This window comes from Mobula hypostoma, chromosome 16 (genome assembly GCF_963921235.1).
Source record: "Mobula hypostoma chromosome 16, sMobHyp1.1, whole genome shotgun sequence".
NCBI classification, from domain to species: Eukaryota; Metazoa; Chordata; class Chondrichthyes; order Myliobatiformes; family Myliobatidae; genus Mobula; species Mobula hypostoma.
The window spans coordinates 30,543,706-30,559,328 of record NC_086112.1 but is presented as its reverse complement, the minus strand read 5'-3'; the positions used below and the strand labels follow the sequence as shown (position 1 = coordinate 30,559,328).

At 41.5% G+C, this 15,623-nt stretch overlaps 1 protein-coding gene and 1 long non-coding RNA gene across 5 annotated transcripts in view; one reads left to right on the top strand and one right to left on the bottom strand.

The window, feature by feature from the left end:
* The window catches only part of srfbp1 (serum response factor binding protein 1), a 244,418-nt gene extending 242,901 nt beyond the window's left edge, over positions 1-1,517 (bottom strand). For 2 of the 4 annotated variants that reach the window (XR_010020590.1, XR_010020591.1), the window contains exon 1: positions 1,029-1,450. Coding sequence is in view for 2 of the 4 variants with exons in the window: in XM_063068704.1 (XP_062924774.1) it covers positions 1,029-1,118 (90 nt within the window). In the remaining 2 variants the exon portion in view is untranslated. Of the gene's footprint in view, positions 1-1,028 lie in introns of all 4 variants that reach the window. The other 2 variants (XM_063068704.1, XM_063068706.1) reach the window with 2 other exon arrangements.
* LOC134357310 (uncharacterized) lies at positions 14-10,101 on the top strand. The gene is made up of 3 exons (XR_010020592.1): positions 14-814; positions 1,445-1,600; positions 6,563-10,101. It is a non-coding gene; the product is annotated as an uncharacterized LOC134357310 (long non-coding RNA).
* The last annotated feature ends 5,522 nt before the right edge of the window (positions 10,102-15,623 follow it).

Sequence of the window (15,623 nt, the reverse complement as noted above, 5' to 3'; positions counted from 1 at the left end):
TAGGATGTGCCGGGACATGTCAATAATATAACCTGGGGTCATCAGGTGTTTCGGGTCTTTCAACATCACAATCTTCCCAAGGTTGATCAGGCCCTGGCTTCTGTCCCAGCAGCATTAGTCCACGGGTCAGGTCTCTTGATCCACGCCACCTGGAGGCTTGCTCAGCAACGTCTGTAATGGTCCTGATGGCTCTACTCTTTGCAGCCCCCCAAAATGCTAAGGGGAGAGTAGGCTCTGCACAGCGAGCAGCCAGCAAAACCTCTCTACACCCCAGCTCTATAGGCTCGTACAGCAGTTTACTTCAAGCAGTTTAATGTTTATAAAATAGAGTATCAAATTAAATTGTAGAAAATTCCATAAATACAGGCATGTTAGGATTCCACAACACACAAAGTCACAGGTTAGCTTTGCCTCAATAATAGTCACAAAAGCTTAGGGTTTGTATAGCACCTTAGAAGTGTAAAATGCCCCAAGAGCTTTGCTCACCACTGTTGGGAAGTGATCTAGGAAAGGAAAAAACAAAAGGGAAATCAAGCTGAAGGGTCTCGGCTGAAACGTCGACTATACTCCTTTCCAGATACTGCTTGGCCTGCTGAGTTCCTCCAGCGTTTTGTGTTTGTTGCTTGGGTTTCCAGCAGCCGCGGATTTTCTCTTGTTTGTGAGGGAAATCAGGAACGTGCGTGTGTTTGTGTGTGTGTGGTGAGGGGATATTGATAGCACAGAAGTTCAGTCATGTGGTGAAAAACTCTGGGCCGCATGGCATTACTCGACTACCCGCAGAGACAGAAGAGGGATATAGAATATGCAGTGAATGGTAAGGAAACAAATGCCAATGGTACAGAGATTCATGTTACACCAGACGTGCGAATGCGGCTCCTCCTCATCTGCTTGACTTCCCTGCCGACTGGGTTACTGTCCCCGAATGCCAAATCCACACATAAAAGGAGATACAAAATATACTAAACGGCCCGGTGGAAGCGAATATCGCGGTAGTACTTTCCCCTAACTCACCGACTGCGCCTACTCACCTCATTGTTAACGTTCATCGGCTCTCCTGACGCCGCCATGCTGCTCAACAACGATGGCAAGCTGACGCAGTCAAAATACGGCGCTCGCATCCCGCGCTTCTCGTGAAGTCAAAATTAGGTTTAGAACCAAGAGAAATGGAATGCTCCAAAATCGTTTCAAATCTTTCGTCCTTGATCTGTAAAACTAGCGAAAACATAGGATTAAGATACATTAGGTTACTTTTCCATTTCACTGTCGATTATTCACCAAAAAACAATCTCATAAATTAAGAAGAACAGAGGAAAGACTGTCGTATGCCGCCGTATCAGGCCGAGCCTGACCCTTACGAAATATCAATAAGACATTTCGGTTTGTCAGCAAAGCTGAACTTACATCCAGTCTTATTTTTTCCTGATCAGTATTCATTTGTATTCAGTTTCGCGAAATAAAATGGTATACCGCAGAAGAAAGAAAAGCTGGAACATAACACAAACTCTGGAAGACGTCAGAGGGTCAGGAATCTGTGGAAGCAAAGGGATGGGTTACATTTCAATTCGAGACCATGCATCAAGTTTCAAGTTCATTGCCATAGGTACGTATATATGCCCAGGATATAGCTTTTTGCAGTAGCAGCACAGTACATTACAAACATGACAACATAAATTACATAAACTTTAAGATAAATTATACTTGTAATAACAGAAATATAACAAATAAAGTATAAAACCCTTAGGGAAATATAGTCAGAAGAATTAGGGAGACAGAATTAAGGACTTTCAGGTCAGTTCAAGAACTCAGCAGGTAGGGCAGCATTCGTTTCCACGGATGCTGCCCTACGTACTGAGTTCCTCCAGCGTGTTGTGTGTGTTGCTTTGACCCCAGCATCTGCGGAGTATTTTGTGTTTACAGTTCAAGAACTGACTGCAGTGTGGAAGAAGCTGCTGATGAACCTTGAGCTTTGAGGCTTAAGGTTCCTGTACTTCAAGTCTGATGGCAGCAAAGAGAAGAAAGCATAGCCTGGATGGCGATAGCCCTTAGAAGATGAATGTAATTTCCCTGAGACATGTCTGTTGTAGATGTCCTCAATGGAACCCATGATGGAACTGGCTGAGTTCATTTCAGGAAACTTCTGTCCCCTTTCTTTTCAGTCCCAATGAAGGGTCTCAACCCAAAATTTCAGCTGTTTATTCCACTCCATAGATGCTGCCTGACTTGCTGAGCTCCTCCAGCATTTTATGTGCGTTGCTCAAGATTTTAGGCATCTGCAGAATCTCGTGCGCTTATTAAATTCTGGTTCCATTTTTCTCTCCGTCGATCCTGGCTGAGCTGAGCAACAAGTAGGTTCCATGTGGTCAGTAAAAGAGATGACCTTAGGGTGTATACTGTAAGGGTGAGTTTGATTCTTAATAAAAGGTTGTATGGCTTTTCAAAACTGAGAAGTAATGTCAAGATAAAAATCATGGAAGGGGGTTGGGGTGGAAAGAAGAGTTGAGCATCCTTGAAAGTAGATAAATCACCATTCCCAAATGGCCAATATTTCCAATAGTTAGATTTATGATTAAAAATGATCTAGAAAATAATACACCATAGATACCATTAAAATATGAATCAATTGAACACACCAGAGGCAATTGGGGAGGGGAAATTTAGCCAAGTGAATATTTACTCTGTGACCAATCTATTAGGTATCTCCTGGACCTAATAAAGTGACCACTGAGTATATGTTTATGGTCTTCTGCTGCTGTAGCCCATCCACTTCAACTTTGAATTGTTGTGCATTCAGAGATGCTCTTCTGTACACCACTGTTGTAATGTGTGGTTATTTGAGTTACTATCGCCTTCCTGTCAGTTTAAACCAGTCTTCCCATTGTCTTCTGACCTCTCGTTAACAAGGTGTTTTCACTCACAGAACTGCCACTCACTGGATGTTTTTGTATTTCACACCATTCTGTGTAAACTCTAGAGACTATGGTATGTGAAAATCCCAGGAAATCAGCAGTTGCTGAGATATTCAAACCACACTGACACCAGCAATCATTCCACAGAAAAAGTCACCTTTATCACATTTCTCCCCCATTCTGAAGTTTGGTCTGAACAACAACTGAACCTCATGACTATGTCTGCATGGTTTTATGCATGAAGTTGCTGCAACATGATTGCCTAATTAGATATTTGCATTAATGGGCAGGTGTATAGGTGAACCTAATAAAGTGACCACTGTGTGTACAGTGTGAGAGGATACTGAGAAATGTCACACTATAGGCATATTTTGCAACCTTTTATCTGACTCTGATGACCTGAACCGCTAATGTCCCACTGTAATACTTCTATAGCCCTGACCAAAATATAACCTATGATAAAGCTTCTTATAGTCATAGTCAAAGTCATACCTTATTGATCCTGGGGGAAACTGGTTTTTGTTACAGTTGCACCATAAATAATAAATAGTAATAGAAGCATAAATAGTTAAATAGTAATGTGTAAATTATGCCAGTAAATTATGAAATAAGTCCAAGACCAGCCTATTGGCTCAGGGTGTCTGACTCTCCAAGGGAGGAGTTGTAAAGTTTGATGGCCACAGGCAGGAATGACTTCCTATGACGCTCTGTGCTGCATCTCGGTGGAATGAGTCTCTGGATGAATGTACTCCTGTGCCCACCCAGTACATTATGTAGTGGATGGGAGACATTGTCCAAGATGGCATGCAACTTAGACAGCATCCCCTTTTCAGACACCACCGTCAAAGAGTCCATTTCCATCCCCACAACATCACTGGCCTTACAAATGAGTTTGTTGATTCTGTTGGTGTCTGCTACCCTCAGCCTGCTGCCCCAGCACACAACAGCAAACATGATAGCACTGGCCACCACAGACTCGTAGAACATCCTCAGCATCGTCCGGCAGATGTTAAAGGACCTCAGTCTCCTCTCTCTGAAAGGTATCAATTCTTCAGTAGCTAAATTCAATTCCGTTTGCTTATCCTTCAAACGAAGTTTCATTGACCACATTTCCATTCTCCCTTAGGGCTCCTGACCCAGCCTTGTCTCAGCCAATGCATTTATCCTTGCAATCATCTCAACAGAGTGAAAAATAAATAAATGGTAGGTAAATTATCCTTGTAAGTGAAAGAAAACACCATCAAGTCCCAAAGCTCCAAATGTCTGCTCTAAGCCCTCTCCACTATTGAGTACCTCTACAAGGAGCTCTGAAACAACAAAGCAGCATCCACCATAAAGGAGCCCACCATCCAGCCCATACATGCTTCTCTCTATAACCATTGGTCAGGAGGTACAGAAGCCTTAGGTCCCACATAACCAGGTTCACAAACAGTTATTGCTCGACAAATGTCAGGCTCCTGAACCAGCATGGATAACTTCACTCATTTCAACTCCGAACTGATTCCACAACCTGCAGACTCACCTTCAAGAACTCTACAATTCATGTCCTCAGTATTATTAATTTTTTATTTTCTTATTTTGCACACTTGCTATTTGTTAGTTTTTGTTTATATGTAGTTTTCATATATTCTATTGTATTTCTTTATTTTCCTGAATCTTAAGGTAGTATATGGAGACGTGTTCGTATATTGCTATTGACTTTGAATATCTATATCTCTACTTTCACTTTCTCACTCATGACACATCTTTAAAATATCACTGACCAAGCTTTTGGTTAGCTACCTGTTTTTTTCTGTCTTGTGTTGTTCTTTGGGAGGATTTACCAGGGTTAGAATAAAGACAAGTTATGTTCTTAAAACCAGAAGTAAATACAAATATAAAATTTTACTTTATTTAGAGATACAACATGGAACAGGCCCTTACTGCCTTTTGAGCTTTGCTGCCCAACAACCCACCGACTTAACCCAAGCCTAGTCACGGGACAATTTACAATGACCAATTAACCTACTAACTGGTACGTCTTGGGGCTGTGGGAGGAAACTGGAGCACCCAGAGTAAACTCACGTGCACACAAAAAGGAATGTACAAATCTGCTTATACAAAACACCAGAATTGAACTTCGAACTCTAATGCCCTGAGCTGCAATAGTGTCATGCTAACCGCGATGCCACCGTGGTGTCACTTTGAAAGGGAGATCAAGTAGACAGACAGAAAAGTGAAATGAACATTTCTATTGTAAATTTTGTTAAAAACTCCTGCACTAATTGATTTTGAGGATATGAAATGCCACATTTGTGAAGTTGAACATTTAGGCCAGTTTGCCAGTGATTATTACTTATTGTGGTATTTAAAATTCATTTAGTCTTGTACTGTATGTACCAGCACTAATATTTTCTATCTATCTATCTTTAACAAGGAATTTGTGTGCAAGCTACTTACTCAAAATTATCCCTCCTTTGGCCTGAAAGAAATGTCAGAAAGGAAATTATGCAAAACGTTTACAAGTCAATATTTAGACTCAGCTGAATTTTTGTCTACTGTTGTGTAGGAAGTGCAACAGAGCAGTAGGAAGCTTCAGAGGAGAACCATAATGAATTAGAGAAAAATGGAGGAGATTGGGTTGTTCACCTTATAACAGAAAGAATTAAAGGTAGCCTTAAATGTGGTATTCAAAATTTCGAAACCTTCATCTAAAGGAATAACAGTTCTTTGCAATATAATGAAAAAAGGAACACTGTTCAGTTTTGAAATGCTTGAAGAGAATCACTTATTAGAAAAAACAAGACTTTTATCAGTATTTACAGATGCAACAGTATGTTAATAGGAGGGTTAAAAATGTAACCAAGGCAAGTACATGTTTGATAGAGCTATTTAGAAAAACATGTAATTCTGATAATGGTAGTGGAATCATTTCAAGCGTGTGTAAGGGTTTGTCAAATCTTAAAACACATTCAACTTCATACATTAAAACAAAATGGGAGAAGGAAGGAGGGATAATTATATCTGAGGAAGAATGGGCAATAATTTGGAGGTATCAATGGAAGTGTACCAGTTCACAGAAATGGAAGGAGTTTGGATGGAAAAACTTGATAAGGTATTTTATTACACCCTCTCAGAAATCTCATTATGATAGTAACTTCCCTGTTTGCTGGAGAAATCGGGGAAATCAAAATGCAAACCATTATCATATTTTCTGGGGTTGCCCCGTTATCAAAGACTATTGGAGTGGGATACACGATGCCCTACAAGACATCTTTAAATGTGAAATACCCTTTGAAAATAAGACCATATGTTTTGGGTATTTACCTCAAGAGTGGTTGAAAAGAGATAAATATTTAATGAATTTACTGCTGGTGGCTGGTAAAATGACTCTTACCAGGAAATAGTTATCACAGGAGAGCCCAACTTTAAACAGCATCTGTTAATCATAAGTTGGAACAATTTGATTCATACTGGGAAAAATGGTTTAACTACATGTAAGGGGTTTCTTCTTTTATGTTGCTGCTAGGTTAATAAAAATGGCTTCTTTGTTATGTTAACTGCTGAGAAAGTGCTTCTCTCTCACAGCTTGTTTGGGTTATAATTACTGATAAGAGAACTGTATTCATTTGCTAACCAATTGGGATAGATCTTATTCTTTCTTGTGTGTCTGTAAGCTATTGTTTGCGTGGGCTTTGAGGCAGAAGGCGCGATGGGGACAGAGGAGACGCGATGCTGTAAGCTGGGTGAAGGAATGGACCCCGAGCGGGAGTCCAATGCCAGGGTCTTTGGCGAGGAGAGGAGATGAAGACAGAGTCGTGATTGGTCCCAGGCCGCAGGTTGAGGAGGTCGGAGGGGATCGAATGGTGGAAAGAAGACTCCAATAATTGAGCTCCAACAGTTATGCACGAAGTGGTTGAACTTTGATAAGATTGGCGTCTTTTACTTTCCTTTTATATTTTATCTCTATTAATTACATAGTTCCAGTAAGATCTATAAAGTGTAATCATTTAATCGCATATGGTGTATTGTCTGTTATTTGGCGGGGTGGGGTACATCACACAGCATCCACACAAACTTGATTACCCAGTTTGGTGGAGCCGAAGGCTGCTTCCCCAGATGAAAGTGAGCTGAGTGAGCCTCAGGATTACTAGGGGGCTACATCTGGGGGCTCGTCTGGGATTTGATTCAGTAGGAAGCTGTGTGATCGCCCTCTTTAAATTATGCATGCTGCGGGGACGGAAAGCTGGTGTGCCTCGGTGGGATTGCTGGTTATGACTGCAGGCATGTTGGGTGGGGTGGCTGTTGGTACCCTGGAGGTCTTTGTTTGAGTTCAGACTAGCACTGACGAGTTGGTGGTGGGACTGCTAATGTCTATTGGTCCCCAGGGTGAGGCGGGGCCTTGGGCTGTCCATACTATTAGGCGAGAGAGGAAAGAGTGGTTTGATTCAGAGGTAGTGTCTGCGAATAAATGTTCCAGCTATGGCAGGCTCGGCCTGGTTTTTGGGATAATGTCCACCCCTAAAGGGGCAGAGGCGTACGAGACATGAGCGGAGCGGATCTCTCAGTTGTTGGGTGAGTGGCAGTGCTCGGTTGAGGGAGAGCGACAGGGATTGGTTGAAAGTTTGAGTAGGCGGGCTGGTGACAGTGTTAGAACTGTCAGGGTCAATTACCCCATAGTGACAGCTGCCAGTTATCTGAAAGTTGGGGAAAATATTTCAGTGTATCTTCTCTGGCTAGGGGGGCAGCTGAATTGCTTGCAGTGCCAGGGGGATCATTTAAGGGGATGAGCCCCTCCATCAGTTGTTCAGCTGATCAGAGAGGTGTCAGGAAACTTAGTGGAGGCCCAGTGGGGGAACGGCTTGGGGTCTCTGGGAGAGCACATTCCCAGCAATGTACCAAGGAACTCCCGAAAGGAACAGACCCTATTCCTGATGGCTTAGAGGGACCGTGCTCTCGGGTGTCATTATGGTTAGATGGAAGCTATGCTAAAGCCATCCTCGACCTCGGGGCGCAGGTCAAGTTGTACAGTTTGTTTTACAACCGGTTTCTGAAGCATTTACCCTTGACAATATTAAGGGCACTGGAGATTTGGAGTACCAGTGCCAGTGACTATCCAGAAGACGATTATTGGTCAGTGAAACTGGAGTTCATGGGGGCATTGTCTGTGCACTCAGTGTTTCAAGCTGCTTGTGAGGACGTGTGTAGCAGCCTTGGGCCGGTACCGAATTTAAATGAGGGCTGATTGTGATATGGCCTGGGGGAAGTATCTGAGGGTGAGACCCTCTTAGTGGACACTCCGAAATACCGTGAGGGATGGGAGTTGACCGCTGAAGACACCTCGGTGAGAGAGAGGTCACAGCGACTGGCCCCTGCAGCTGTGGAAGATGTAGGCAGCATGTGCGTGGATTATAAGACCCTGAACAGGCGCACTGTCATTGACCAGAATACGGCCCTGAGGGCCAAAGACGCTATGGTCTGTTTGTATGGTGCGGCGTGGTTTAATGTGCTGGATCTGAGGAGTGGATGTTGCCAGATCCTGATGAGTGAGGCTGACAAGGAGAAGGTGGCCGTTATAGGTCCCCTAGGATTCTCCTGGTCCGAAAAGATGCCCCAGGGCATATCCGGAGCCCCTGCAACCTTCCTGCGAAGCATAGGGAAGACCATGGGGGATGTGGAGGTGTTTGGAGTTTTGGCGTATGTGGATGAATGCCTAGGGTTTGGATTCGCCTTGTGGGACGATGATGTGAGGCGAGTGCTGGAGCTTGTCAAAGTGGAGATGGGGAAACGGAATTCCGAGCTGAAACTGTGGTCATTTACGGATGAACTAATCCAGAGAGATGAAACAATGACCAACCTTCAAAAGGATCAGCAGAAACTCAAGACATCGATCCAGAACAGATTGAAAGAAGCTGGTGGTGTAATTGCGTCACAGATGGAGATGGACGTGAAGCATGAGTCAGAACTGTTGAGACTGGGGCGAGAGTTGGAGGAGTTAGAGAAGAAGCTGACTTCTTGACCGCAGGAGGCTGGAGAGGCTGCAGAGGCAGCCCAGGCTAAGTGCTTCAGTTTGGAGAAAATCAAACAGCAGCAACCGATCGAGGGAATGAGGAAGAATATGGATTCGAAGGATGATGTGAGGGATGTGTGGTACATGCTGCCTTTCGCTAACTTCCCCTTGATTGAGGAAGAGACTTTTGGCCCTTCCCCCACTGAGTCAGGTGTAGTGGGGAGGGCTATCTGTGGGCAGCCTGAGTTATAGCAGGACCTGGTAGGAAAAGAAGCGGGGCCCTGGACGTGGGTCAGGGGGCTCTGAGTTGCAGTGGGGGCATGAGTGAGAGATTGCGAGAGGAGTTGGCAAGCAGACCCGAGGTATCCCCAGTAGCGTCCGAGCCTAAAGGGTTTAGGTGAGGGAGTACGGAGATCTCGGAGGATTAGGAAACTCCCAGATAGGTCGGCCTATGTAGCGCCCATGGAACAGGGCGTAAGGTCTACTGTTTGGGGAGCAATGTGACAGTTTGTACCTGGATTGGGTTTTTGTGTCTGCAGGAATGGTTGGTGAGTTATTTAGAAGTCATGAGGACATGACTAAAATTGGTAGGGGGAGAGTGTAAGGGGTTTCTTCTTTTATGTTACTGCTAGGCTAATAAAAATGGCTTCTTTGTTATGTCAGAATAAAATGGCTTCTTTGTTAACTGCTGAGAAAGTGTTTCTCTCTCACAGCTTGTTTGGGTTATAATTACTGATAAGAGAATTGTATTCATTTGCTAACCAATTGGGATAGATGTTATTCTTTCTTGTGTATCTGTAAGCTATTGTTTGCGTGGGCTTTGAGGCAGAAGGCGCGATGGGGACAGAGAGAGGAGACGCGATGCTGTAAGCTGGGCGGCGGAATGGACCCCGAGTGGGAGTCCGAGGCCCAGGGTCTTCGGTGAGGAGAGGAGACGAAGACAGACTCGTGTGGAGCGTCTGGTCGACCACCATGGTTGGTCCCAGGCGGCGGGTTGAGGAGGTTGGAGGGGATCGAATGGTGGAAAGAAGACTTCGTTAATCGAGCTCCAACTGTTGTGCACGAAGTGGTTGAACTTTGATAAGTGTGGCGCCTTTTACTTTCCTTTTATATTTTATCTCTATTAATTACATTGTTCCAGTAAGATCTATAAAGTGTAATCATTTAATCGCATATGGTGTATTGTCTGTTATTTGGCGGGGTGGGGTACATCACACAGCATCCACACAATCTTGATTACCCAGTTAGATGGGGCCGAAGCCTGCTTCCCCTGGAGGAAAATGAGCTGAGCAAGCCTGAGGCTTACCAGGGGGCTGCATACGTAACACCTCATAGGCCTGATTTTATTCTCACAAATCCATGAATATGTTGTAAAAAAAAAAGATCACTCCCTACTTATACATAGTTTTCTCCTTTTGCTTGTTCTTTCTTACCTCTCTTTTCTATAAGTGTATACCTCAGATAAATATTATGTGGAGATTTTTGGCAAATATGAATATATGATATATATGTACAGTATCTGAAATACATCATATGGAAATTATTGTTTGATGATGAACTTCAATAAAAAATAAACTACAAAATTTCAAAACCTTTTGAAAGAGTAAGAAGAAACCTCAGTTTTTTCAGGGACGTATTAGTTGGTATGAGAGGGCATAGATTTAAGTTTACTGCTACTTGAAGGGGAGATGCAAGAAGATTCAATACAGCTCAGTAAAACTCAATTTGGTAAATAATTGGAATGGAAATGGCAGAACAATACATAATAATAAAAAAAACATAGAAGTGGAAGTCTGAGCAACACACACAAAATTCTGGAGGGACTCAGCAGCCCAGGCAGCATCAATGGAAACAAATACAGTTGACGTTTTGGCCTGGACTGCCAAGTTCCTCCAGCACTTTGCATGTGTTGCTCACATTTCTGGCATCTACAGATTTTCTCTTGTTTGGGAAGTAGAAATGAACGGATACTGCAGCTTTTACAAAGAGTCATCAAAGGCAATGATGGTGCCTTTCTGCCTGATTATTTATGAATATAATAATATTTATATTTTGCTTTTGGGAAAGCTACATTTCAGCTTATTTGCACTGAGAACATTAAGAAGCAACTACGTACTTTGGAAATTGAGTTATATAACCCCTAATAGACAGTTACATTTTCCAAAGTACCAAGTACATTCATAAAATAGGTGGACAGTCATAACAATCCAGCGATTTATATGATTTTTCTTCTGCTGCTAGCCCATAAATACTCAGACATTTTACACTCAATTCTCTAATTGCCATGTCTATGTAAAAGTGACCATTAGTTTATCAGTTCATGTTATGGATCTAAATTACCATATTTTGCAAATATTTCACTGACTTTTTCAGATGAGACCTCATTGTTCAGAATGAAGAAATGATTTGTAGATGCAGACTAAATAATTTTATACAAAATATTATTTAGTTTTTCTAAATAATAGGAATTTTATACAAAATTCAAGTATCACTGAGAAAGGTCTTGAAATATTTTAGGACTGAGAGTACAGCTGTTAGATCTAAATTGCTTAATCGTGTTTGAAGTAATTAGAAGTCTCAGATCAGATTTGGATTTGGCATGGGATCAATTGCCTTCAGGCTATGAGAGACAGGGGATTCTCTGAACTATACTTGCACTTGCTAAGCATTCCTTCAGGAATTTCTAAGTCTGTAATTCAAAAATGAGACAGACATTAAAAAATGAGAGCAACAAAGAAGAATACAAAATAATATTGTAAATTACGTGCACCATGAGTAACTGCAAAACAGTAAAATCAATGAACAGAGTTCTGTTGCAAAGGATAACAGAAACAAATTGATGAGCTACAGAACAAAAGCAAAACAAATATTGAACAAAATATTTATTAATACAGATGAACAACTCTCAAATAAAGCTGCTAATGGAAGAGAATACCATGCAAAATTCCCAATGGCTTAAAATTTAGAGCTATGGAATACACATCCCAAGGATTAATGCACTTGGAATACCAGTTGATACTTAATGTGATTCAAGATCTAATTGTATATTTTTATTTTACTGCCACTAAGATTATTTTTATTTTTATTTTATGATACAGCACAACAATTGGTCTTTCTGGCTCAACAAGCCTATCCCAATTACACCCATGTGACCAATTAACCTACTAACCCATAGGTCTTTGGAATGTGGAGGTAAGTAGAACAACTGGAGCAAACACATGTACTCACTGGTGCTGCAATAACGTTCCACCAGTCACTATGCTACCATACCACCCCAGTATCTCATATTCATAGTTACCCATATGAAGAATATTCCTGGAAACTTGCGTACATGCACATGCTCCAAGTCACTTTTTCCCATTTATATTAACAGATGGAGAAAATCGTGGTGATTTCACATTAGTGCATAAACTCCCTTGATGCAATTCTTTGCCAGAAGAACATTATTGCAATATACAGGCAGATTTTTTGAAAAGGTGAACTGAGATGTTTATATTATATATTTTGTAATATACTTGACGATTAATCATCAATGTTTCATAATAAGTCAACATGATCAAAAATAAGAAGTTCTGTTGTTAGTTGTGTGTGGTTACAATAGTCTGTGTACAAATTAAAGGCTGCTCCTTTGCTAAACAGGAAGCTTAAAATTCAGGTTAATCACTAAAAGTAAAGTGAAAAAAAACAAGATTTCCAGAAAAAAGGAATTTATATTCCATATTTTAGTAGATCAGAAAGATATTTTTGTCCTTATAAATTTAGTCATTTAAGATAATTGTTATAGATATTAATGAGTGCTTGTGTCTCTCAGGCTATGGGGCCCTGACATTCCTTTTGAGGAAATCTGTACTAGTCTGGGTCTAAAATAAAACAGAACACAGAATTCCTCTCCATCACTCAATAGTAGGTCTGGGATTTTCTCTTGGAAGTAGTATCAAATATAAAATATGGTATGCAAAAGCAAAGTAATACAGATGCTAGAAATCTAAAAATGCTGCAAAAATATAGCAGGTCAGTCCATTTCTATGGAAAGAAACAAGATTTCCTGAAAATGTCTTTTTGTTGGAGTTAGTATATTTAGAGCTTCAACAGATTTCAAATTTGGACAAATGCAGGGCAAGATTGGCAAAACACCAATTCATCCTTCTGAAAAGTGCTATAGGGATATTAAAACAAAAAACAACTTTGAAGTTTCTTCCTGCATGCGGTTAATCTGATCAACCATTCTAGTTAGCCACCCACCCACCTCTATCAATTTTCCTCAGGCACTGCACTACACTTTAAACATTTTAAAACACTTTTTTAATAATTCTGTTTACATTGTAAATGCATGCTGTTATTTATGTGTTTATGCACATTTTATTCCATATGTGAACTTTAACCTCTGGGTTTTTAAAATGTAACTCTATACTTTATACTTTATTGACGCCAAACAATTGATACTAGAACGTACAATCATCACAGCGATATTTGATTCTGCGCTTTCCGCTCCCTGAATTACAAATATTAAATATTAAATATTAAAAATAGTAGAAATTAGTAAATATTAAACATTTAAATTATAAATAATAAATAGAAAATAGAAAAATGGAAAGTAAGGTAGTGCAAAAAAACCGAGAGGCAGGTCCGGATATTTGGAGGGTATGGCCCAGATCCAGATCAGGATCCGTTCAGCAGTCTTATCACAGTTGGAAAGAAGCTGTTACCAAATCTGGCCGTATGAGTCTTCAAGCTCCTGAGCCTTCTCCCGGAGGGAAGAGGGACGAAAAGTGTGTTGGCTGGGTGGGTCGTGTCCTTGATTATCCTGGCAGCATTGCTCCGACAGCGTGCGGTGTAAAGTGAGTCCAAGGACGGAAGATTGGTTTGTGTGATGTGCTGCGCCGTGTTCATGATCTTCTGCAGCTTCTTTCGGTCTTGGACAGGACAACTTCCATACCAGGTTGTGATGCACCCTAGAAGAATGCTTTCTATAGTGCATCTATAAAAATTAGTGAGGGTTTTAGGGGACAGGCCAAATTTCCTTTGTTTTCTCAGGAATTAAATGCGCTGGTGGGCCTTCTTGGCAGTGATCTCTGCTTGGTTGGACCAAGTCAGGTCATTTGTGATATGGACCCCGAGGAACTTAAAGCTTGTGACCTATTCCACTTGTGCACCACTGACGTAAATTGGGTCATGTGGTCCGCTCTTCTTCTGAAGTCAACAACCATTACTATATTCTTATAATTGTTGAATATTCCTTTTTGTTGCATGTTGTACGAACACACCTCAGCAAATACTTGGTAGATGTAAATGTACATAGAAAATAAAGTAAATTAACCCTGAGGGAAGGATGAAAGAGCAAATAGAATGCCTGGTATAGTTTAAGTAGATAAGCAGCTACTTGTCCTGATTGGAATTGATAGAGAGGAAGTGAAAGGACAAGTGGTGCAAATTGTTCTCTTTCATGGGTAGAAGCTCCATGACTTGGAGCAGGCATTGGGAGTGATTGGAGCAGTTATGCTGGAAAAGATTACCTCTTCTGACACTGGGAGAATATATAGATCTGGTGGTCACACTCTGCTGATCACAGTGGTGTCTCTGGAAATAAAAATTGAATATGGAGGGCTTAAGGGATAATATTAATGGGCATGAGAGTTCCATTGTGTGTCTGGGCTTGAGGAAAAAGTGCTGGAAGAGATATGACATCATCTAAGATGAGCCAACCTACTGAAAGGTACTCCCATCACTCACCCAGAACATTCTCTCCATCCATTTCTGGAGCATATAATTTGCTTTGAGTACCTTGCATAGAAGCAATGTGCCAAAGTTCCTTTAGTTATGACTTTTACACCACAACCTCTACCATCTATAAGGCCAGCACAACACAATCACCTGCAAGTGAAATGAGGACATCTCTTTTTCCCTTATTAGGGAGTGAGAGAGAGCCTGTGGTATGTTGAATACCAGGTGAAGGAGTAGTCTTTGGGGTACTGCAAATCTGTGTCTTCACTGATGCTTTGCTGCAAGCTTGAGTGCTCGGTGGAAGGTGCAGATGCTTTTTTGCTGGTGAGGGAAGGGGGGGTCATTGCCTTGCTGCTGCTTGTGCGTGGGAGGGTGGAGTTGCGGGGGGCTTTAGGGTTCTAAAATTTAACTGTCATTCATTCTTTGGGGTGCTCCTCATGTATGCAAAGAAAAATAATTTCAGGAAGTATATTTGTATACATTTCTCTGACGTTAAATGTACCTTTTGAAGTTTGCCTCCATAATGCACACATATCTGCTGTTTTGCCCTTCTTACTACATCAAAATCTTGCCACTTTCTAACTTTCCACTTGATAGGTAGGGACATGTTCAGCACAGCTTTGTGGGCCGAAGGGCCTGTATTGTGCTGTAGGTTTTCTATGTATCTAACAAGTCCCTTAAATAGGGCAAATAATCTGAAGAACTGCAAAGATTTTCCACCCTTCAACCTTTGTCTATTGAAGTTCTCATCTCAATCCCTTGGACAGAACTTTTAACTGCGACCTTGTTTCTGTGCTATCCATCTTGGCTGGAGGGGTCCTTCCCATCCAATGGATCATCACATGCAAGTCCCATCATTTTTGTTTATCTTTTTGTGGTTTATGACTAGTATAGCCCTGGAGGGCTGAAGAACCTCTTTCTGCTCTGTACAACTCTAAAAGCATGCTCTGTCAGATTTCCTCGTGCTTGCGCTCTGTCATTATTCTCTAGTTGTCCAGGAACCATGA